The sequence below is a fragment of the Serinus canaria genome, chromosome Z (genome assembly GCF_022539315.1).
Source record: "Serinus canaria isolate serCan28SL12 chromosome Z, serCan2020, whole genome shotgun sequence".
In the NCBI taxonomy this organism is placed as follows: domain Eukaryota; kingdom Metazoa; phylum Chordata; class Aves; order Passeriformes; family Fringillidae; genus Serinus; species Serinus canaria.
This window is the reverse complement of record NC_066343.1, coordinates 49,133,176-49,149,857: the sequence shown is the minus strand read 5'-3', so window position 1 is coordinate 49,149,857 and position 16,682 is coordinate 49,133,176. Positions and strand designations below refer to the sequence as shown.

The window sequence follows — 16,682 nt, the reverse complement described above, 5'->3', positions numbered from 1 at the left end:
TTCTTCCTCTACAGACGCGCCTGATTCGTATTAAATCAAGTTCCGCTACAGAGGGAGGGGAAACCGCACCGACACGCGAGCATGTGCGCATGGGGCGGCGGGCGCCGCGTGGAAGAAAAGCTTCTTTGGAGGCAGCCAGGGCGCAGCGCGGGTTTCGGCACGCCCGGACCGGGGGAGCCGCATCCCCCCTCCCCGCGGCCGGCGGCAGAGGCGCTGGGGAGACGCAGGGGAAACAAAGCCGCCGCTACCGCCGCGCCTCCAGACCCTCTCCCGCCGGGACTGCCGCGCTCCGCCGCCCCGGTGCAGGGTCTGGCAGCAGGGTCGCACCGTGCCCGTCCCCGCCCTGCGGAAGGAGGGCCGGGCGGGGGGGCGCGGGGAGCTCTGCCCGCAGCACCTCACCGCTCCGCGCCGCCGCAGCGCCACTCACCGCGCCGCCCGTGCCCCGCCGAGCCGCGCCGAGCGGTGTGCGGGCGCGCCGCGGCGGCAGCAGGTGCCGCGGAGGAGGCAGCGGGGGCGGGCGGTGCTGGCGAGCCAACCGGGGCCCGGCGCGGCGCCGTGAGTCACTAGCGGGCGCGCAGGGCGGCCGGGCGGCTGCTATAAGAGCGCCGCGGGGACGGCCTCCCCCCGTGCATGTCTTCGGCTGCCGCCTCTGTTCCTCGGCTCCCCGCCCGCAGCGCCTGCCTGCCCGCGCACCCTGTCCCCGGCGCGGCGATGCGGCTGGACCGGCAGCCCGGAGACCCGAGCGCCTCGGCCGGCAGGCGCGGCGCGGAGCGGCGGAGTGTCCCGCGCTGCTGGGCGCTGCTGCTGCTGCTCGCCCTTGGCTGCCTGCGCGCCGCCGCCGACGGTGAGTGAGGGGCCGGGGGAGTGGGCTGGGGCCCGCACCGCCGGGGCGGCTTCCGCCGCTGCCCCCGCGGCGATTCTGTCTCCCACCGCCCTTTATTTTTGCCTCGCTCTCGTTATTTTCTCCCGCTCTTTCGGACTGCCTGCCCGCTGCCCCGGGGAGAGCGGGGCGGGCCCGTGTGAACAGGGGGGCGCTGCCGCCGCGTCGGCCCCGCCGCCCCCCGTGCCGGGCGAGGCGCCGCCTTCCCCCCGGGGCCCCGGGCGGCGGGAGCGGTGAGGGGAGACCGAGCCCCAGGAGCTACCCGCCTGCTGCGGGAGGGGCCCGGCTTCCTGGTCGATACTAAGGTGGAGGGTCTGAGGGGCTGGGGCTAACGCGAGAGGGTCGGGGAGGATTGGGGCTCTATTGTGGAGGGCGTAAGAGGAGCGCTTGGGAAGCTCGCGGCGTTAAGGTGCTGTCAAACTGCGGTGCAACTTAGGCTTTGTGTTATCCAGCGGCGTTGGCATGGCTCTAGGTCCGGGCAACCACCGTGAGGGGTCTCCACCTGGTGGCAAGGCTGGGTCCTGCCGGCGCTGGGTCCCTGCTCCAGAGGCTGGGCGCTCGCCAGTAGCGCTGCTCGTGGCCAGCTCCCGGGGTGCCTCCCGGCTTAGAAGCTGTTGCCCGTATTGGCAGGGGTCCTGCACAACGAGCCTGTTGGATGGTCATTTAAAAATATTTTACTCTTAAGTAGAGGTAGTAATCCTTTGGCTGACTCCTTTCTTCCCTAAGAAGCTGAGCTTCAGCCTGCTCTTCCAGGTAGGAGGTGGGCAGTGGAAGTCTGCATTGTCGTACTGCTCTTAAATCTCCTGACTATTGTCCTAAAGTAGGCCTAAGTGTCTCATCTTGGTGGAGTTTCCTGTAACAGTGTGCAGTAGTTCAGACACCAGGTATGTTGGGTAGAGCCCTGCCAGTATGTTGTTGTATCCAGTCCTCATACAAAGAGAGGGAGGAGAAATGTCTGCCGAGTCACCTCTCGTCTCCTAGTCGTGTAAGTTGTTCCCATGCCTGGTCTGCAACAGACATAGTTAAACAGCTGCAGAATGAAGGACCAAGCTGGCTGGCGCTGAAACTGCTACTTCACTGTGCTCAGAAGTCATCACAAGAGATACACAGTGGATGGTAATTAGTAGGCTAGCTAACCAAGTTATTCTGATTGTTCTTTCAATTTGAGTTAGTGGCCCCATCAGCTCTCTTCTACTACTAGTTGCAATTGCCAGGGTCTGGGAAAAGTCTAAGCTAGTTCCTATATGAGCTCTCGCAATGTTTCCCAATCACGGTTGGAAGCTTTTCTGGGACTTGGTGTCAAATGACAGTACACAAGTGTCACATGTTTGAAGCTGCCCAGACAAGTAATCTGGCAACTTGCTTAAGGGGCTGAGACTAACAGTGATAGCAGAGATATGGAGAAAGGTAGTTTAACTTGGGTAGTCAGTGTAATAAGTAGTTACCTGGGGAACAGTAAAATAATATGTGTTTAACAATCACAGGCTCTGATGTTACTGGTTCTCAACATTTTTCAGCCTAAATTATATTCCAAGGAAGAGGAGATGTGTGAAGGTGCTTCTACTGTAAGAAGAGCACATAAAGAGAAGCTTTGAATTAGTAGCTAATTGATGCTGATCCATAAATCATTAGGTGTCTAGTGATTGAAGCTGCAGCTGAGGTATGACTCCATTGCTTCAAATAGCAGCGGATTAGACTGGTAGTATCTAACTAAATTGGTTACCTGGCATTGTAGGATGGTGACTGGTGTAGGACAGGGGTTACTCAGAGTTACTAGCTGTAACTAACCATCCTAACTGGAGCTCATTTCAAGTGGCTCTTGGAGTCTGACAGACATCTTCAGGAGCAGTAACAGATGCTGACCTCTACCTTTGTGCACCTGTGTAGGTGTTAGGTCTTGCCGATTTTTTTTTTTTTTTTACTTGTTTGTGGGCTAAAAGTAGTTGCTCTGACATTTCAGTTGGTATCAGCTGCAGAAGCAATGACCTATTCTTGAAATGGCTTCTTGTTAGGATTGTAATTGTAAAGTTAGAGCTGTTACTCCAAGCTTAGCTATGATTTCTTTTAGCCTTGTGTGTAGCTTCCCTCTAGCATTTGATCAAAATGGTGTTACAATGTACTAGGCAGCCTTAGCAAGCCTTTTCTGGTTGTTCTAGCTTGAAACAGAGTAACTAAGGGCCAGGGAGTTATTTTGGGATCTCCTTAGTGGCAGGCTTAGTCTAATATCTCTGTATGCTATTTTGGGAAAGGCTGACTGTTCTCACTCTGAACGCCTGGATGAGGAAGCCCTGAAACTAGTAGGAGTCAGTTGTTGCGTATTTTATGCAGGAGTACAGAAAAAACCTGAAGTCTGTGACCAGGGCCCACAACTCTAACCTCCTTTTAGAGGTTGCTGGACAGCAAGGTATCAGGCTTACAACAAGCTTCTAAGCGTGGCAACTACTCCCGCTCTTAGGTGGCTGGGGTGTGCTGTCTAGCACAAGGCAAGCCAATTGATTGACAGCTCATGACCAAGTAGTAGTAGTAGTAGTAGCTTTACAAAGCCATGCTATTAGAAAGCATGTGCTGGTGTAATTCCCAACCAGAAAAGGAAACAGGGGAATGGAAACAGTATGCACAAGAGCTGATGTTCTGATTTTTGGTGATTTTTGAAAGCAGTTCCCATGACAAAAGTTGTTAACTTTTTTCTTACAAGTGGGTTACTGCTTTACTTCTCCAGTAAGGCTAATAAAACATTAGAAGAACTCAGCTTTTTCACATCCTTGCTCATGGATTTACATGAGATATTCAGCAGATAGAATTGCTCATGTTGTTCTTGCTTGTACTGTCCAGCATTTGTGAGTACCTCATGCCTGGTGGCTAGCCAATATAATGTAAAATGGCTTAGTACCTTCCTACTGCTTGGAAACTGCCTGGCATTTTGCATGTCATACAGAGAGGTTATAAAAATAGCAAATAATACTCTACTAAAATTTGATGCCCTTTGAGCTCTGGAATGCCAGGACAAAGCACTCTCATTAAATGATGCAATAAACCAAGAAGGATCAGGAGTCTTGCATCATGCTCTAGGCATGTGCAGCCAATACTGATGCACAATCTTACACACTTGCCTTCATGCATTAAGTGGAACAGCTCTGGCCTGCTGCTGAAGATGCAGGCTGCTGCTTTTAGTGACAGTTATAACAGGGCTTCCAAGACAAAGCATGTTCCCTTGAGGGACGGGGTCATACAGTTGTAGAGCTGAAGATACACTGGAAAATTCACTCTAAGCATTGTGCAGAAAGCAGTACCTTACTCAAACATACTAGCAAACCTGGACTTACCAGTTGTGAGACAATGGGCTTCGTTCCAGAAGGAAGTGATGAATTACTTTGCACTTTTAGCATCACACTTCTTTTCGTGTAGACCAAGGAATGTCTCTGGATGCCACTTTCTGAGGAGTAACACAAAGCATGAAAACTTGCTCAGCTACAAAGCAGTTCTCTAAGCTACCTTTATAGATGTCTTGGGGATTCTGCTGTAATGTATTAGCAGCAGAGCATTGAAGTGCTAATCCAGCTTGACATTAATCAATTTAAACCAAGTTTGCCTAAAGTTTGAACAGTTTTGAGAATGTGATGCTAGGTGTGAGACAGCAAAAGTAATTGTCGGCACACACTTTTGAAGGTTTGACCCTGACTTGAAGAGGAGAACTGAGTGAGAGTAACACTGAGACTGTTTGCTGCTGTTTGGCAGGTGGATGGTTATGGTGCTATAACTCTGCTCTAGTACTGTGAAGGAAAGCTTTTGGCACTACTGTCATGATTGAATAAGGTGATTGGAAAAATTTGGAGCTCAGATCAGGTTTTGTGTTGATGTTATGCTCTTGATTATGCTGGGTAGCTTCTTGATCAGTGGGTAAAGTGAGAAGGTATTGCTTGACAGTATTGAGCCGTAGGTTCCTTGTTTCATTGAAGGTGCAAGAGCAAAATGTGAAGAATCCCAGTTTGCATGTGGTAATGGACGCTGTATTCCTCAAATCTGGAAATGTGATGGTGATGAAGACTGTTCAGATGGCAGTGATGAGAGTGCTTGTGGTAAGTAATCAAAATAATACCTCTGTGCTAGTACTTGCTAGCTGGAAGTGGGGACTTAACAGTAGATAGCTGGAGAGATGCTTATCCTGCCCAGCACTTCTGGCAGTTGGAACACAAAGACAAATTTCTTAGAATAACCACTATTGATTCCTTGTACCCATCTGAGGCAATTGAATTTCCTTGAGTGTTATCTAACTCTCCTGAAATTGGTGACTGAGACAAAGCTTGTGACCAAAATTCTTCACTTGTGAGAGTGATGACTGACATGAACAGAATATAAGCCTGTTCTCAACTTATATTAAAGTTGTTTCTTGAATACATAACAGAAAATGCCTGCTATTAGCACTCTGCTGTTGGCTATTCCATGGCTAAAAGCCCTGTTTTATATGTGAAAGTGATTCTGCTGTGTCTCCTATAAACATTAAGTCTAGCTTTGGCTGCCAACCCTAGCTTTAAGCAGACATAGAAGCCAAGATAGATGACTAGATTTACTTGGAGACCAGGCAAAGTATACTCTATATCCATCACTGGTGTGGTTGAACTGCCAGTCTCCTCAGGCAGACCTAAACTATTACCCTAGAGTTACATAGTACCGTGCTTCTGTAATGACAAATCAAATGCCTCAACTATAAACTCAGAGTTCAAAACCTAAATATTAATATCAACACACCTTATTTTAACTCAGGTCTGTTCAAAGCAGCATCTAATATAAACTAACCTGCTTAGTCTCCTTAGCAGTAGCAGTCCTTCAGTGCCTGATTAGATGAATATAAATGTTTCTCTGTACTCAGAGAAACATTTGACCACTTCCTACATAGTAGGAAGTGGTCAAGAGCATGTTTACTAGGTTGGTGAGGGGCAACCCCAAGAATCCACAAACCAAGGACGTCGAATAACTTTCTAGGGGAACAAAGCTGATCCCTGTTAGCAATAAATAAGCTAAGCTCTGGTGCCTAAACAAGTGTCTTTTTCTTCTTTGCAGTGAAGAAGACATGTGCCGAATCTGACTTTGTGTGCCTCAGTGGTCAATGTGTGCCTAACAGATGGCAGTGTGATGGGGATCCCGACTGTGAGGATGGGTCTGATGAGAGTTCCGAACTGTGCCGTAAGTGAACCTGGCATGGCGGTGCAGCCAAGCCTGTGGGGAGGAGCGTTTTGACTTCCTGTCTGCAGTCTGGCTTTCCTCCTAAAGCAGGGATGAACTTGTCTTGGGGAGCACCTTCCTAAGTGCTTGGCCTTGTCAGGGTCTTGAGGAGACTTTACGCTGCTTAAAAAGATGCAAAACTGAGTGGGCGCTCTTGCACTGGTACCAGGCTTTCCTCGCAGTCAGAAGCAGCAAGTAGAACATGATAGGCCTGACCATCACTGTGGCTTGTCTTCCAAGTGATTGCTGTTCTCCAAGGCAGCTGCTTTGCAAGTGCAGCCCCAATACTACAGAGCTAATCAGGGACCGAGTATCTGACTGCCTATTGGGGAAGCAGTAGAGCAGAGGCTTGACTGTGTGGTCTCAGGATTAACAGCTCTGGTCTGAAGTATCATAACTCATCCAGTAATATGGATCCAGAAATCGTCATTTTCCTGTATCAGTAGGATTCACAGTGGGGAATATTTCAGCCCAAGTCCTAGTGCACTTATCATTACTCGTCCCTACTACTATGGCTTGTAGCTCAAGCTGCTACCATGTAATTGGCATTCAATCACAAAGCTACCACTACAAAGGTACCCTTAAAATATTCATCTCTTAGAAACTAGAAACATCTTTTTTAACTGAACACTACAGAATAGTTACAGCCTTTTCCATCAATTTATACAAATGTTGGCATCTAAATAACTGCAACTTTGTCCAGACCTGAAGCCTTTCTGTCTCAGTTTTCAGCACAAATGCTGATACCCAAGATCAGTGGCTCCTAGATTGAACTTAAACTTTTTTTCAATAGACACGAGAACATGCCGGGTAAATGAAATCAGCTGTGGTCCTCAGTCAACTCAGTGTATCCCAGTGTCCTGGAAATGTGATGGTGAAAAAGACTGTGACAGTGAGGAAGATGAACAGAATTGTGGTAAGGAAAGAAATGGTGGTTGCATAACTCTATTTGAAATTGACTTGTCTGGAAAGGAGCTAGCTGGGCAGTACATCTGGGAAGTAAAATTTTTTGATAGTATCAATATCTCTCCTGCACCAATCTTGTTTTGCAGCTACTTAAAGCAAACTTTTTCTAACAGTCCTCTATCCTGCTAAATTAAGAGCTACAATAATGTAAGCTTTTTTATGTGTGTCTTTTTTTCTCTGCTAATTTTGGCAGTAGCCATAGGTATGTTTAGTCACCTGGCAAGCCAACTGTCAGAACTTGTTTTCTGGAGAGTTTCTGAAATTGCTGCTTACATTAACAAATTGTCTCCTAAAGGTGTAGTAGCAACTTTTAGCAAAGAGCATAACTAATCTACTTTATAGTCCTACCCTGAAATATCTGTGAAGCTCGATTTCTGATGTATGGGGGGCTTGTGGGGAGAAACTTCAGGCTGGTACACAAGTAAAGCTGCTATTGCAGCATTAGAGTGCAACATTCCTGGCATATTCAAAAGAATTTGGATACATGTGAGTTTTCTGAGGTGTCCTGAGACATACTTGTTGTAACCAAAGCCACAGGGCTGGCTTCCATTGGAACCACCTTACCTGGATGGCCTAATGAGACACAGATCTCCAGAATTTTGCTGTGTGTCTGTGGAGTTGCCATCTTACTCAACAAACTAATGCCTTGATCTACAGGTAAATCTACAGACAGTATTTCTAATGAAGCTGAGAAAACTATGAGCCTAGGCACACCGAGCTATTAGCTACATTGCTATCAAACCAGCATAATTTGTACTGACATAAATTGCATGGGTGCACTTAACCACGGGATCAACTCAGGCAAGATCTTGGTCTGTTATCCCTACTGGTCCAGGCAAATGGGACACTGGTGTCCTGGGAACCAGTACAAAACACCTTAATTTCAAGCTACAGTACATGCTGGCCATCAGACTACCTTAATGTTAGTCTGTACTCTTGAGTTAGCATTTCTTTTACTTTGTCTTTGGTTCACAGGGTTAGACCCTGTTTTCTGAAAGATCTGCAATCTGAAGTGAAGGGCAGCCTAGCTACTTCAGAAGGTTATTTTCACTCAGTAGTTCAAATCTGATGCCCGTCACTTACAATGTCCAAAGGCAGTGAGGATGGTCTGTGGAACCCAAGTGTCCTGTAGATGGTCACTTAGGCTTCCTTATTCCGTTATACAGGATGTTTGATCTTGAGTCAGCTGGCAGCTGCAAAACAAAATATCTTTACCCAAAAGCCAGCCTTCTTGTGACAATGTACTAATCTCTCTTACTCTCATTACCCCAGGCAATGTGACTTGTAGTCCAGCAGACTTCACATGCAGCAGTGGGCAGTGTATTTCCAAGAGCTTTGTCTGCAATGGTCAAGATGACTGCAGTGATGGTAGTGATGAGCTGGAGTGTGCACCTCCTACCTGTGGAGTTCATGAGTTCCAGTGCAAGAGCTCGGCTTGCATTCCCCTCAGCTGGGTGTGTGATGATGATGCTGACTGCTCTGACCACTCAGATGAGTCTCTAGAGCAATGTGGCCGCCAGCCTGCACCTTCTGTGAAGTGCTCTGCCAGTGAGGTGCAGTGTGGCTCCGGTGAATGTATCCACAAAAAGTGGCGCTGTGATGGAGACCCTGACTGCAAGGATGGAAGTGATGAAATCAACTGCCGTAAGTTCACTTGGTCTTTCTCTAGGAGGTACTGCTTGACTCCTCTTTTATTTCCATTGCTTCAGTAAACCTCAGGAGTAAAAGTCTGTAATGGCTGTGTCCTCAGCTTCTCGGACCTGTAGACCAGACCAGTTCAGATGTGAAGATGGGAACTGCATCCACGGGAGTAGGCAGTGCAATGGTGTGAGAGATTGTCTGGATGGCACAGATGAAGCAAATTGTAACAATGGTAAGTGTGGAACTGAGCAAGAATAAAGTCTTTGCAGAATGTCTGTTGAAGCTGGTAGTCACAGTCTTCATTATGTCAGTTATTCAGTGCTCTGGACCTGGCAAATTCAAGTGCAGAAGTGGAGAATGCATAGATATCAATAAAGTGTGTAACCAGCAGAGAGACTGCAAGGACTGGAGTGATGAGCCCCTCAAGGAGTGTAGTAAGTGAATAAACGCTTTGCACAATGCTGATTACTAGATATGCTTAGATACAGCCTCTGAGTTGTCAGATGTCAGCTGGAATGCCCATTGGTACTTCTTGGTGACAAACTTACAACTGAGACCAACCTAGTTAATAGACTAGTTTTATTGTAGCCAAACTGGCTGATAGGATGATTTCTTTGTAGTCAGGAAAGCACTTGAAAGCATTAGAAGCACTGGAACTTCAGGAACCTCAATCTTTATTACTGCCTGCTTGTAAGACAGAGAAAGTGCTGGTAGCTGAGTGAACATGAATTTGAGGGGGTTTTCTTGTATATGACTTTGAGTGCCAGAACAGTTTATCAGATGTGGCAGGCATTGTTAGAAAGTGGATGTGTACCTGGAAAAGTGCTCCATGGCTAAGACTATAAAACTAAACAAGCATGCCTTCTCAGAAGTGGCCAATTCTCTCTTCTAGACATCAATGAATGTCTGGTGAACAATGGCGGATGCTCTCATATCTGCAGAGATCTAATTATTGGCTATGAATGTGACTGTCCAGCTGGGTTTGAGCTTCTGGACAGGAGAACCTGTGGAGGTACGTGTCTAGTAGTTTAACATGGACTCCACTGGTGATATTGGAGGTGAGCATAAATTAAATTTTTGTTTTCACAGATATTGATGAATGTCAGAACCCTGGTATATGTAGTCAGATCTGTATCAACCTGAAAGGGGGCTACAAATGTGAATGTAGCCGTGGCTATCAGATGGATCTTGCTACTGGGGTGTGCAAGGCAGTTGGTGAGTGTTGACATGACTTTCATATCCCTACTTTAAAATGAGTCAGCAAATGATGCGCTGTTTATACTACTGTGGTTTTTACACTAGCTATTATGGTGTTACTGATCACTACTAACACTTCAAATGATGACATGATACATTACCTAAAGCTGCCTGACATAAACTGCTTGTGTCTGGTCCCTGGGCAGGAGCATCTTCCCTACCAAGTTGTGGAGGGAGAAAAGGATGAGGTATGGTATAGCCAAGACTTCTGGCAGCATCTGCTAGCAAGTGTGGAATGGCAAATACTAAATATGACTCTTAAATCTTTTTGTAAAAGAAAAGTGTGTGACTGAATATCTAGAAGTAAAGATGACAAACTCTTTTCACAGGGAAAGAACCAAGTCTAATTTTCACCAACCGCCGGGACATAAGGAAGATTGGCCTTGAGAGAAAAGAATACATTCAGCTTGTAGAGCAGCTAAGAAACTCTATAGCTCTAGATGCTGATATTGCTGAGCAAAAGCTTTACTGGGCAGACTTCAGCCAGAAAGCAATCTTCAGGTAAATGGGCTTAGCTTTTGAACCTAGTGTACTTCCCTAAACTATCCCATGGTTTTACCCAAGCTATTTCTCTAGTCTCTGGTAAAGAAAACTAGATTCCTGGTGTCCTAAAGACAGTTGATGCAAGCTCCCACAGCTACCAATGTGTATGCCTGTTGTACTTCCTAGTAACATTTGTACAAAAAGCACTCCATGGAAAGTCCCACATGCATCTTCTGCCTGAAATCTTGTGCGGTATTTGCTGAGGTGTGCCAAGGGATAGTATCTGCAGTGGAAGTGGTTGAAAGCAAGTAATTCTTGTCTTCCAGTGCCTCTATTGATACCCGTGATAAAGTTGGAACACACATCAGAATCCTGGACAACATACACAGCCCAGCAGGAATTGCTGTTGACTGGGTTTATAAGAACATCTACTGGTCGGACTCAACTGCAAAGACTATTTCAGTGGCTAGCCTAGATGGCACAAAAAGAAAGGTTTTGTTTCTCTCTGAGCTGAGAGAGCCAGCTTCTATTGCTGTAGATCCTATCTCTGGGTGAGTATTTGTCCAGGTTCTTTTAAAAGAGTGGACTTACCAACTACATGTTCTGATAACTGACTTAGGTAGCCTTTGTTAGTTATTGGTCATAATAAAGAGTGATACTACACAGTACTATAGTGCATCATACAACATAAATTCTGCTTCACAGCTTTATGTACTGGTCAGACTGGGGTGAGCCAGCAAAAATTGAAAAAGCAGGAATGAATGGATTTGACAGACAGCAGCTTGTGACAACAGAAATCCAATGGCCTAATGGAATTGCTCTAGGTATGTTGAACTTGTCTCTGCCAGAGGTATTCTGGAGCTTTAGCAATTTTTTTGCTACAAATCCAAGGTCAATCTTCAGAGAACTATTTTCAGCTTCTGAGAAAAGGAAGCTTCTGTATGCCTGAAGACACTGCAACAGGCATCAGCACTTCTCAGATACTGAAATAGTAACTTTTTCTGAACTGCTCTATATTATAGTTGAGGCACAGGCCATATAGGCACCACTGCAGCAGCCCTCTGTATCCTGGAATGGTAAGAAACCAGGGCAACACTGCCACCATTCTCAAACCTGTGCGTGTTTCAATTCTTGCAGCAAGCTTTGGAGGTTTCCTCCATATGGACACTAAATGTATTGGTGTTTTCCCCCTCCTAGATCTTGTAAAAAGCCGCCTGTACTGGCTTGATTCCAAACTACACATGCTGTCAAGTGTAGACTTGAATGGCCAGGATCGTAGAATTGTGCTGAAGTCACATATGTTCCTTCCTCATCCTCTTGCTCTAACCATTTTTGAGGTAAGAATGACTTCCTGTAGTCATTGTCAAAGATCCTCTTCTTGCTGGTATGGGGCTGATAGCATCATGGAGGTAATGGGATGTGATGACATTGTCTTCCAGGACCGTGTGTACTGGATTGATGGAGAGAATGAGGCAGTCTATGGTGCCAACAAATTTACTGGAACCGATTTGGTTACCCTCGTGAACAACCTCAATGATGCACAGGACATCATTGTGTATCATGAACTTGTCCAGCCTTCAGGTAATTTCAATACAGTTTATAGTTAAGCCAGTGAATACTTGTAAGAAGCCTGCCCTGCCTGGGCAAACCTTCCCTACACTGTACAGCTGTCAATTCCTACTCTCTTGCTCTTGGAGCTTCTAACATAGGCAGCCCCATGGGCGTGAAGAGGTCTAGTTGCAATTGCTCTTCCTTGGGCAGAGCAGATATAAATCTATAACCAGCTGAGACAAGTAATTCTACTAAAACAATTACTGAGCAAATACTTCTGCTGCACACCTGGAGCATGAAGGCTCACTCTTGTTCACTCCTTAATTGCTGTACCAACAGGTAGGAACTGGTGTGAAGAGCACATCGCAAATGGAGGCTGTAGCTACCTGTGCCTTCCTGCTCCTCAGATAAATGAACATTCTCCAAAGTACACCTGTGCATGTCCTGCGGGGTACATCTTGCAGGAGGATGGTCTGAGATGTACAGGTACTGTAACACAACTGAGATCATTCCAGGATGAATGGGGAAGGAGCAGGAGAGTATTGAACTATTAGGGGGAAGGAAATACAGCACTATAGGCAGACAGCTTTGCTAAAATTAATCTGATGTAATTAATCCTGGAGGGGAGGTCCTTATGCATTAATATGGCTCTTAGAGTCTGCAGGTGCTGTTCAAAGTCCATGCTTTGCTTCTGCATCATCATCATCATTTGCAACAAGATCTTGTACCTCCATGACTTTCTGCAGACAGCAAGCACAAGGACAAAACATACTCAGCCTCTTATAAAACAGGGTATAAACTAACAAGGCTGTACCTATAAATACACAAATCAAAAGGTGATTGGCTAATGTTGCTGCCCGAGGAAGTTTGTACCTCCCTTTCGGTCCAGATGAGCATGCTACTGTACTACTGCTGTCCCCACTGACTATGTAGCAGGCTTGCTTTGTCCTGTGGAGTGGAACTAGAAACTCCAAGGTGCCACTGACTGTATTGCATATTGATTCTGACTGCCACAGAGAGCTAAATGCAAGGATGCTGGCCTCCCTTGGCTGCTATGGGCATCAAAGGCCGTACCTTACCAGTAAACTTGTAAAATTAAAATCTTATTCAGAAAACCTTATGTGAGGGGTGGGATGGCTTATGACTGTTGTGACTTTAAATGCCTATAATTCATTCCTGATTACCTGTCTGGCCTTGTTCTTGGAACTACTTCTCATCAAGAACTCACTGCTGAGGGCGTGCTAGTGAAATAGTTAATGTCAGTGTTCCCAGTGAAGCTAACAACCTGCATGATCATTTTTGCCATCTGCTGAACCTTCACTACCATGGCTCTCATAGCAAAGCCATTGCAGAACTTCAGGATTAACTGATCTATAATTAGTTCTTGATCTATAATTAGTTTCAGGTACTGGAACAACTGTGGCTTACACTGAGGCTAAAGATACCAGCACAACAGAAAAATCTCCAACTGTTGGACTAGTTCCTGGAGGTACTGGTCCCAATAACTCACACTGCTAAACATTAGAGAAATTAAATGCAAACTGACCAACTAGCCTACTTGGAAGTTTTTTCCTTTGCATGCAAGTAGAGAACACAGGCCAGATCACTTATCTAGTGTAGCAGCTGGAGCATGTGTTAAACAGATTTAGTGCACGTAGGACAGTGTGGAATCTGTAGGTTCCATGAAATCCCAGGAGTGCTCAGAGAAGGCAAGCAATAAAGAAAGCTTCCAACTAATACAGGACGAAGCATGTCAGGCTGTTCTAGCAGTGTGCTACTGAGAAGCTAATCAAATAGGAGCTTCTGGGTTTGGGGAATGCTTGTATATGACAATCTGCCAGCCTGTCAGTACGCAAGCTCACCGTGTCAAATTCTCATGCAGGACTCAACACTAGTGGTACAACCTCTGAAGTAACTGCAGCTGGAAGAACATCAGCAGCTTGGATCATTCTTCCTGCTGGTGAGTAGAGCATTTACTAGCCTTTTGGACCCCATGTGGTGGGACAAGCCACTCTTAGGAGCTTGACCTGACTCTACTCCATGCTTGCAATCTCTTTATCTCCTTGCAGTATTGCTGATGATGGCTGCAGCAGCTGGCTACTTCATGTGGCGTAACTGGCAGCACAAGAACATGAAAAGCATGAATTTTGATAATCCAGTTTACCTAAAAACCACAGAAGAGGACCTCACAATTGATATTGGAAGACACAGTGGTTCAGTAGGACACACCTACCCTGCAGTAAGTAAATCTATTATGTCTGAGACTCCAGGTTAATAATTGGAGTAGAAAGACTGCCAAATGATACCTGAATTGAATTTAGGTATCATTACCTTTTGAAAGCTGGTGGCTGCAGGCACTACTGGGCTGAATCAATTGATAACATTACCCTATAATTAAGGTTAAAGTTCTGGTAGCTAACTAGTGTCTGTACCTAGGATGGAATAATCTGTGCTAAATGTGGTCACTAGCCTGCAGAATTAGCAATGATGTGTGTTGCTTTGCCTTTTATTAGTGCAACTGTAGCTAACTTGTACTTACTTTTTTACAGATATCTGTTGTCAGCACCGATGATGATATGGCGTGAGCACTGGATCAGCAATCACTTTCAGTTTACTTGTGTCTTACATTCTTTGGGGATAGTAACCAGGTTTGTGGCTGAAGGACTTCCTCCATTCTTGGAAGAAAGAAGATACTTTCTGTATTTATGGAACACTTGTGTAAATAGTTATTTTCTACAGCTTAACAACTCTGTAAATACCTGTCCACAACAATTCAGCTGTTAGTGGTTACAGTTTTATCAGTAACCCTTGGGTTGGTTAGTCAGTAACATCACTGACCAAATATAAAGCACTTTCCATAGAAAGCCATATTCCAGCCACAACTTGTAACACCTGTACATATGTCTATAGGCCACTTGTAAATAATTATTGGAAAATCACTATCAAGCACTTTGAAATACTTCAGATGTAAATTATTGTACACTCTTTTTCAATGATTGGGGCAATGGCAATAGGATAAAACGGGTTACTATGATTGCCAAAAATTTGTAAACATAAGTAATTTTATATGTACAATTGCTTCAATCTTGTCTGTTACCTCTTAGAGGTCTACAAGAATGAATGATCTTTAAGAAACCACTGTAAAACTCAAATGCAGCCAAGGGGATAAAAATAAAATGAGTCAAGCAGTTCAAGTATTGTTCTTGATTATTATGTTAGCACTGAAGTCAAATGATGTATCTCCTAAGTTGAGAGCTTTAGTAGGCTGCACTACCATGGCCAGCCAGATCATGAAGTATTTCTTCAATTATTTCTAGCAGCATTCTAGGCAGCTAAGACACTTGCCAGGTGACAAGTTTGTTCTTGAGACTAATAGTCTGCACCGAGTAATGGACAGAGTGGGTCTCCTGTCAGAGAAGCCCAGCTGATCCTCCTAAGTTAGAACTGACACAGGCTAAAATGACACAACCACTGCTGCAATATTTTGAGAGGCAGCACTGGCAGACATGCAAGATGGAGACAGGTCAGAGTGTGGTCTGCCAGGTGAGTGTGAGGTCCTTGCAGTGTCAGGCTATTGGCATAAAGTTACTCCCCATAACTTTTGAAGTATGAGGTGCTGCTTGATTGATTGTTGCTAATTCTTCCCCCTTCAAGGCAAGAAAAAAATTGCTTATGGTGGGAGGGATGAAGTTTCAAGGCTAAGACATCATTTGGAAGAAGCAATAATCTCTTGGTTATGCCTTAGTGATGACATGTTAAATCATTCTCAATCAATCCTGTCTCTAAAATAGTAACAAAAAATCATCGAGTCAGAACTTGGATCATTTCCTAGGCTTGCTTCTAATGCCTGTTCTCGTTGCAGTTACAGCTGGGGTCTGTTCTCTTAATGGTCTTCTTGTATTGTGGAGCCCTTTATTAACAGATGAGGACAGCTGCCAACCTGTGCAGATTTAAAATAAGTTGTTTCTAACAAGTTCACAACTCTTCAGGGGGTTCAAGCTTCTAACCAGCTATCTCTGTCAGCTCTTGACTGCAGGCAATCAAGATATCTGGAACTTATTGGACTAAATTGCAAAGATTAGGATGTAAGGGGGCCTCTAAAGTTTCTGGCTAGCAATACTGTATCTATTTTGCCAAGTACCTTTTGGGATAAAGTGCCTTTCTTGGCTGCGTAATATGTGAGGTTCATTAGTTATGGGGTAGAATTCAACTTTTTCTGTTAAAATCCTAACTCTGGATACTCTGAAGTATTTGTGTTCAAATGTGACAAAACAAAACATAATTCTCAGTCAGATGGCTAATTATAAATTCACATGGCAGCTAGTTACAGGCAAAATGCTCTGCCTTCCCAATCTTTGTGCAGAACAGCTCTACTTTTTTGATGAAGTTCATTGCTCTTACCACTATCATACCAAATGGTATAAGGAGAGAACAAGTAAAACCAATAAAGACATTTCTTCCCGTGGTTAATTTTTGTTTTAAGTAGCAACTCAAGTCTATTTTGGGAACCTGAGGTAATTTTTACAGACACTGTGGACTCTAGGAATTTGTTTTCTGACTTTAGTCCAATTTGCTGAACAGAGAATAGTGCCTTGACAAACAAAATTTATTCCTATAGTCTAGAAGGGACTTAAAACTTCAGATAAAGTTGGCTTCATATAGCAGGAGGGAGGAGTGGGGAATA

General features: G+C 45.2%; 1 protein-coding gene across 2 annotated transcripts; it reads left to right on the top strand.

Moving 5' to 3' along the window:
* Positions 1 to 615: 615 nt before the first annotated feature.
* Positions 616 to 15,192, top strand: VLDLR (very low density lipoprotein receptor). 2 transcript variants are annotated; one of them, XM_030236890.2, is made up of 19 exons: positions 616 to 844; positions 4,837 to 4,956; positions 5,939 to 6,061; positions 6,894 to 7,016; positions 8,339 to 8,710; positions 8,817 to 8,939; positions 9,019 to 9,141; positions 9,600 to 9,719; positions 9,797 to 9,922; positions 10,294 to 10,465; positions 10,774 to 10,998; positions 11,153 to 11,271; positions 11,645 to 11,784; positions 11,887 to 12,028; positions 12,338 to 12,484; positions 13,398 to 13,487; positions 13,881 to 13,958; positions 14,068 to 14,237; positions 14,548 to 15,192. In XM_030236890.2, exons 1-19 carry the CDS (start codon positions 631 to 633, stop codon positions 14,581 to 14,583), a joined length of 2,763 nt encoding a protein of 920 aa, XP_030092750.1. In that variant the 5' UTR covers positions 616 to 630; the 3' UTR covers positions 14,584 to 15,192. The 2 variants fall into 2 exon arrangements, with proteins under 2 accessions (XP_030092750.1, XP_030092751.1); XM_030236891.2 differs by lacking the exon at positions 13,398 to 13,487.
* Positions 15,193 to 16,682: the final 1,490 nt, after the last annotated feature.

Bases quoted from the DNA above. Each gene is read 5' to 3' on its own strand.
- VLDLR (XM_030236890.2), top strand. From the start codon at position 631: ATGTCTTCGGCTGCCGCCTCTGTTCCTCGGCTCCCCGCCCGCAGCGCC. The intron at 8,711-8,816 runs GTAAGTTCACTT...CTGTGTCCTCAG, and splicing joins AAGTGATGAAATCAACTGCC to CTTCTCGGACCTGTAGACCA. The intron at 12,485-13,397 runs GTACTGTAACAC...ATCTATAATTAG, and splicing joins GGATGGTCTGAGATGTACAG to TTTCAGGTACTGGAACAACT.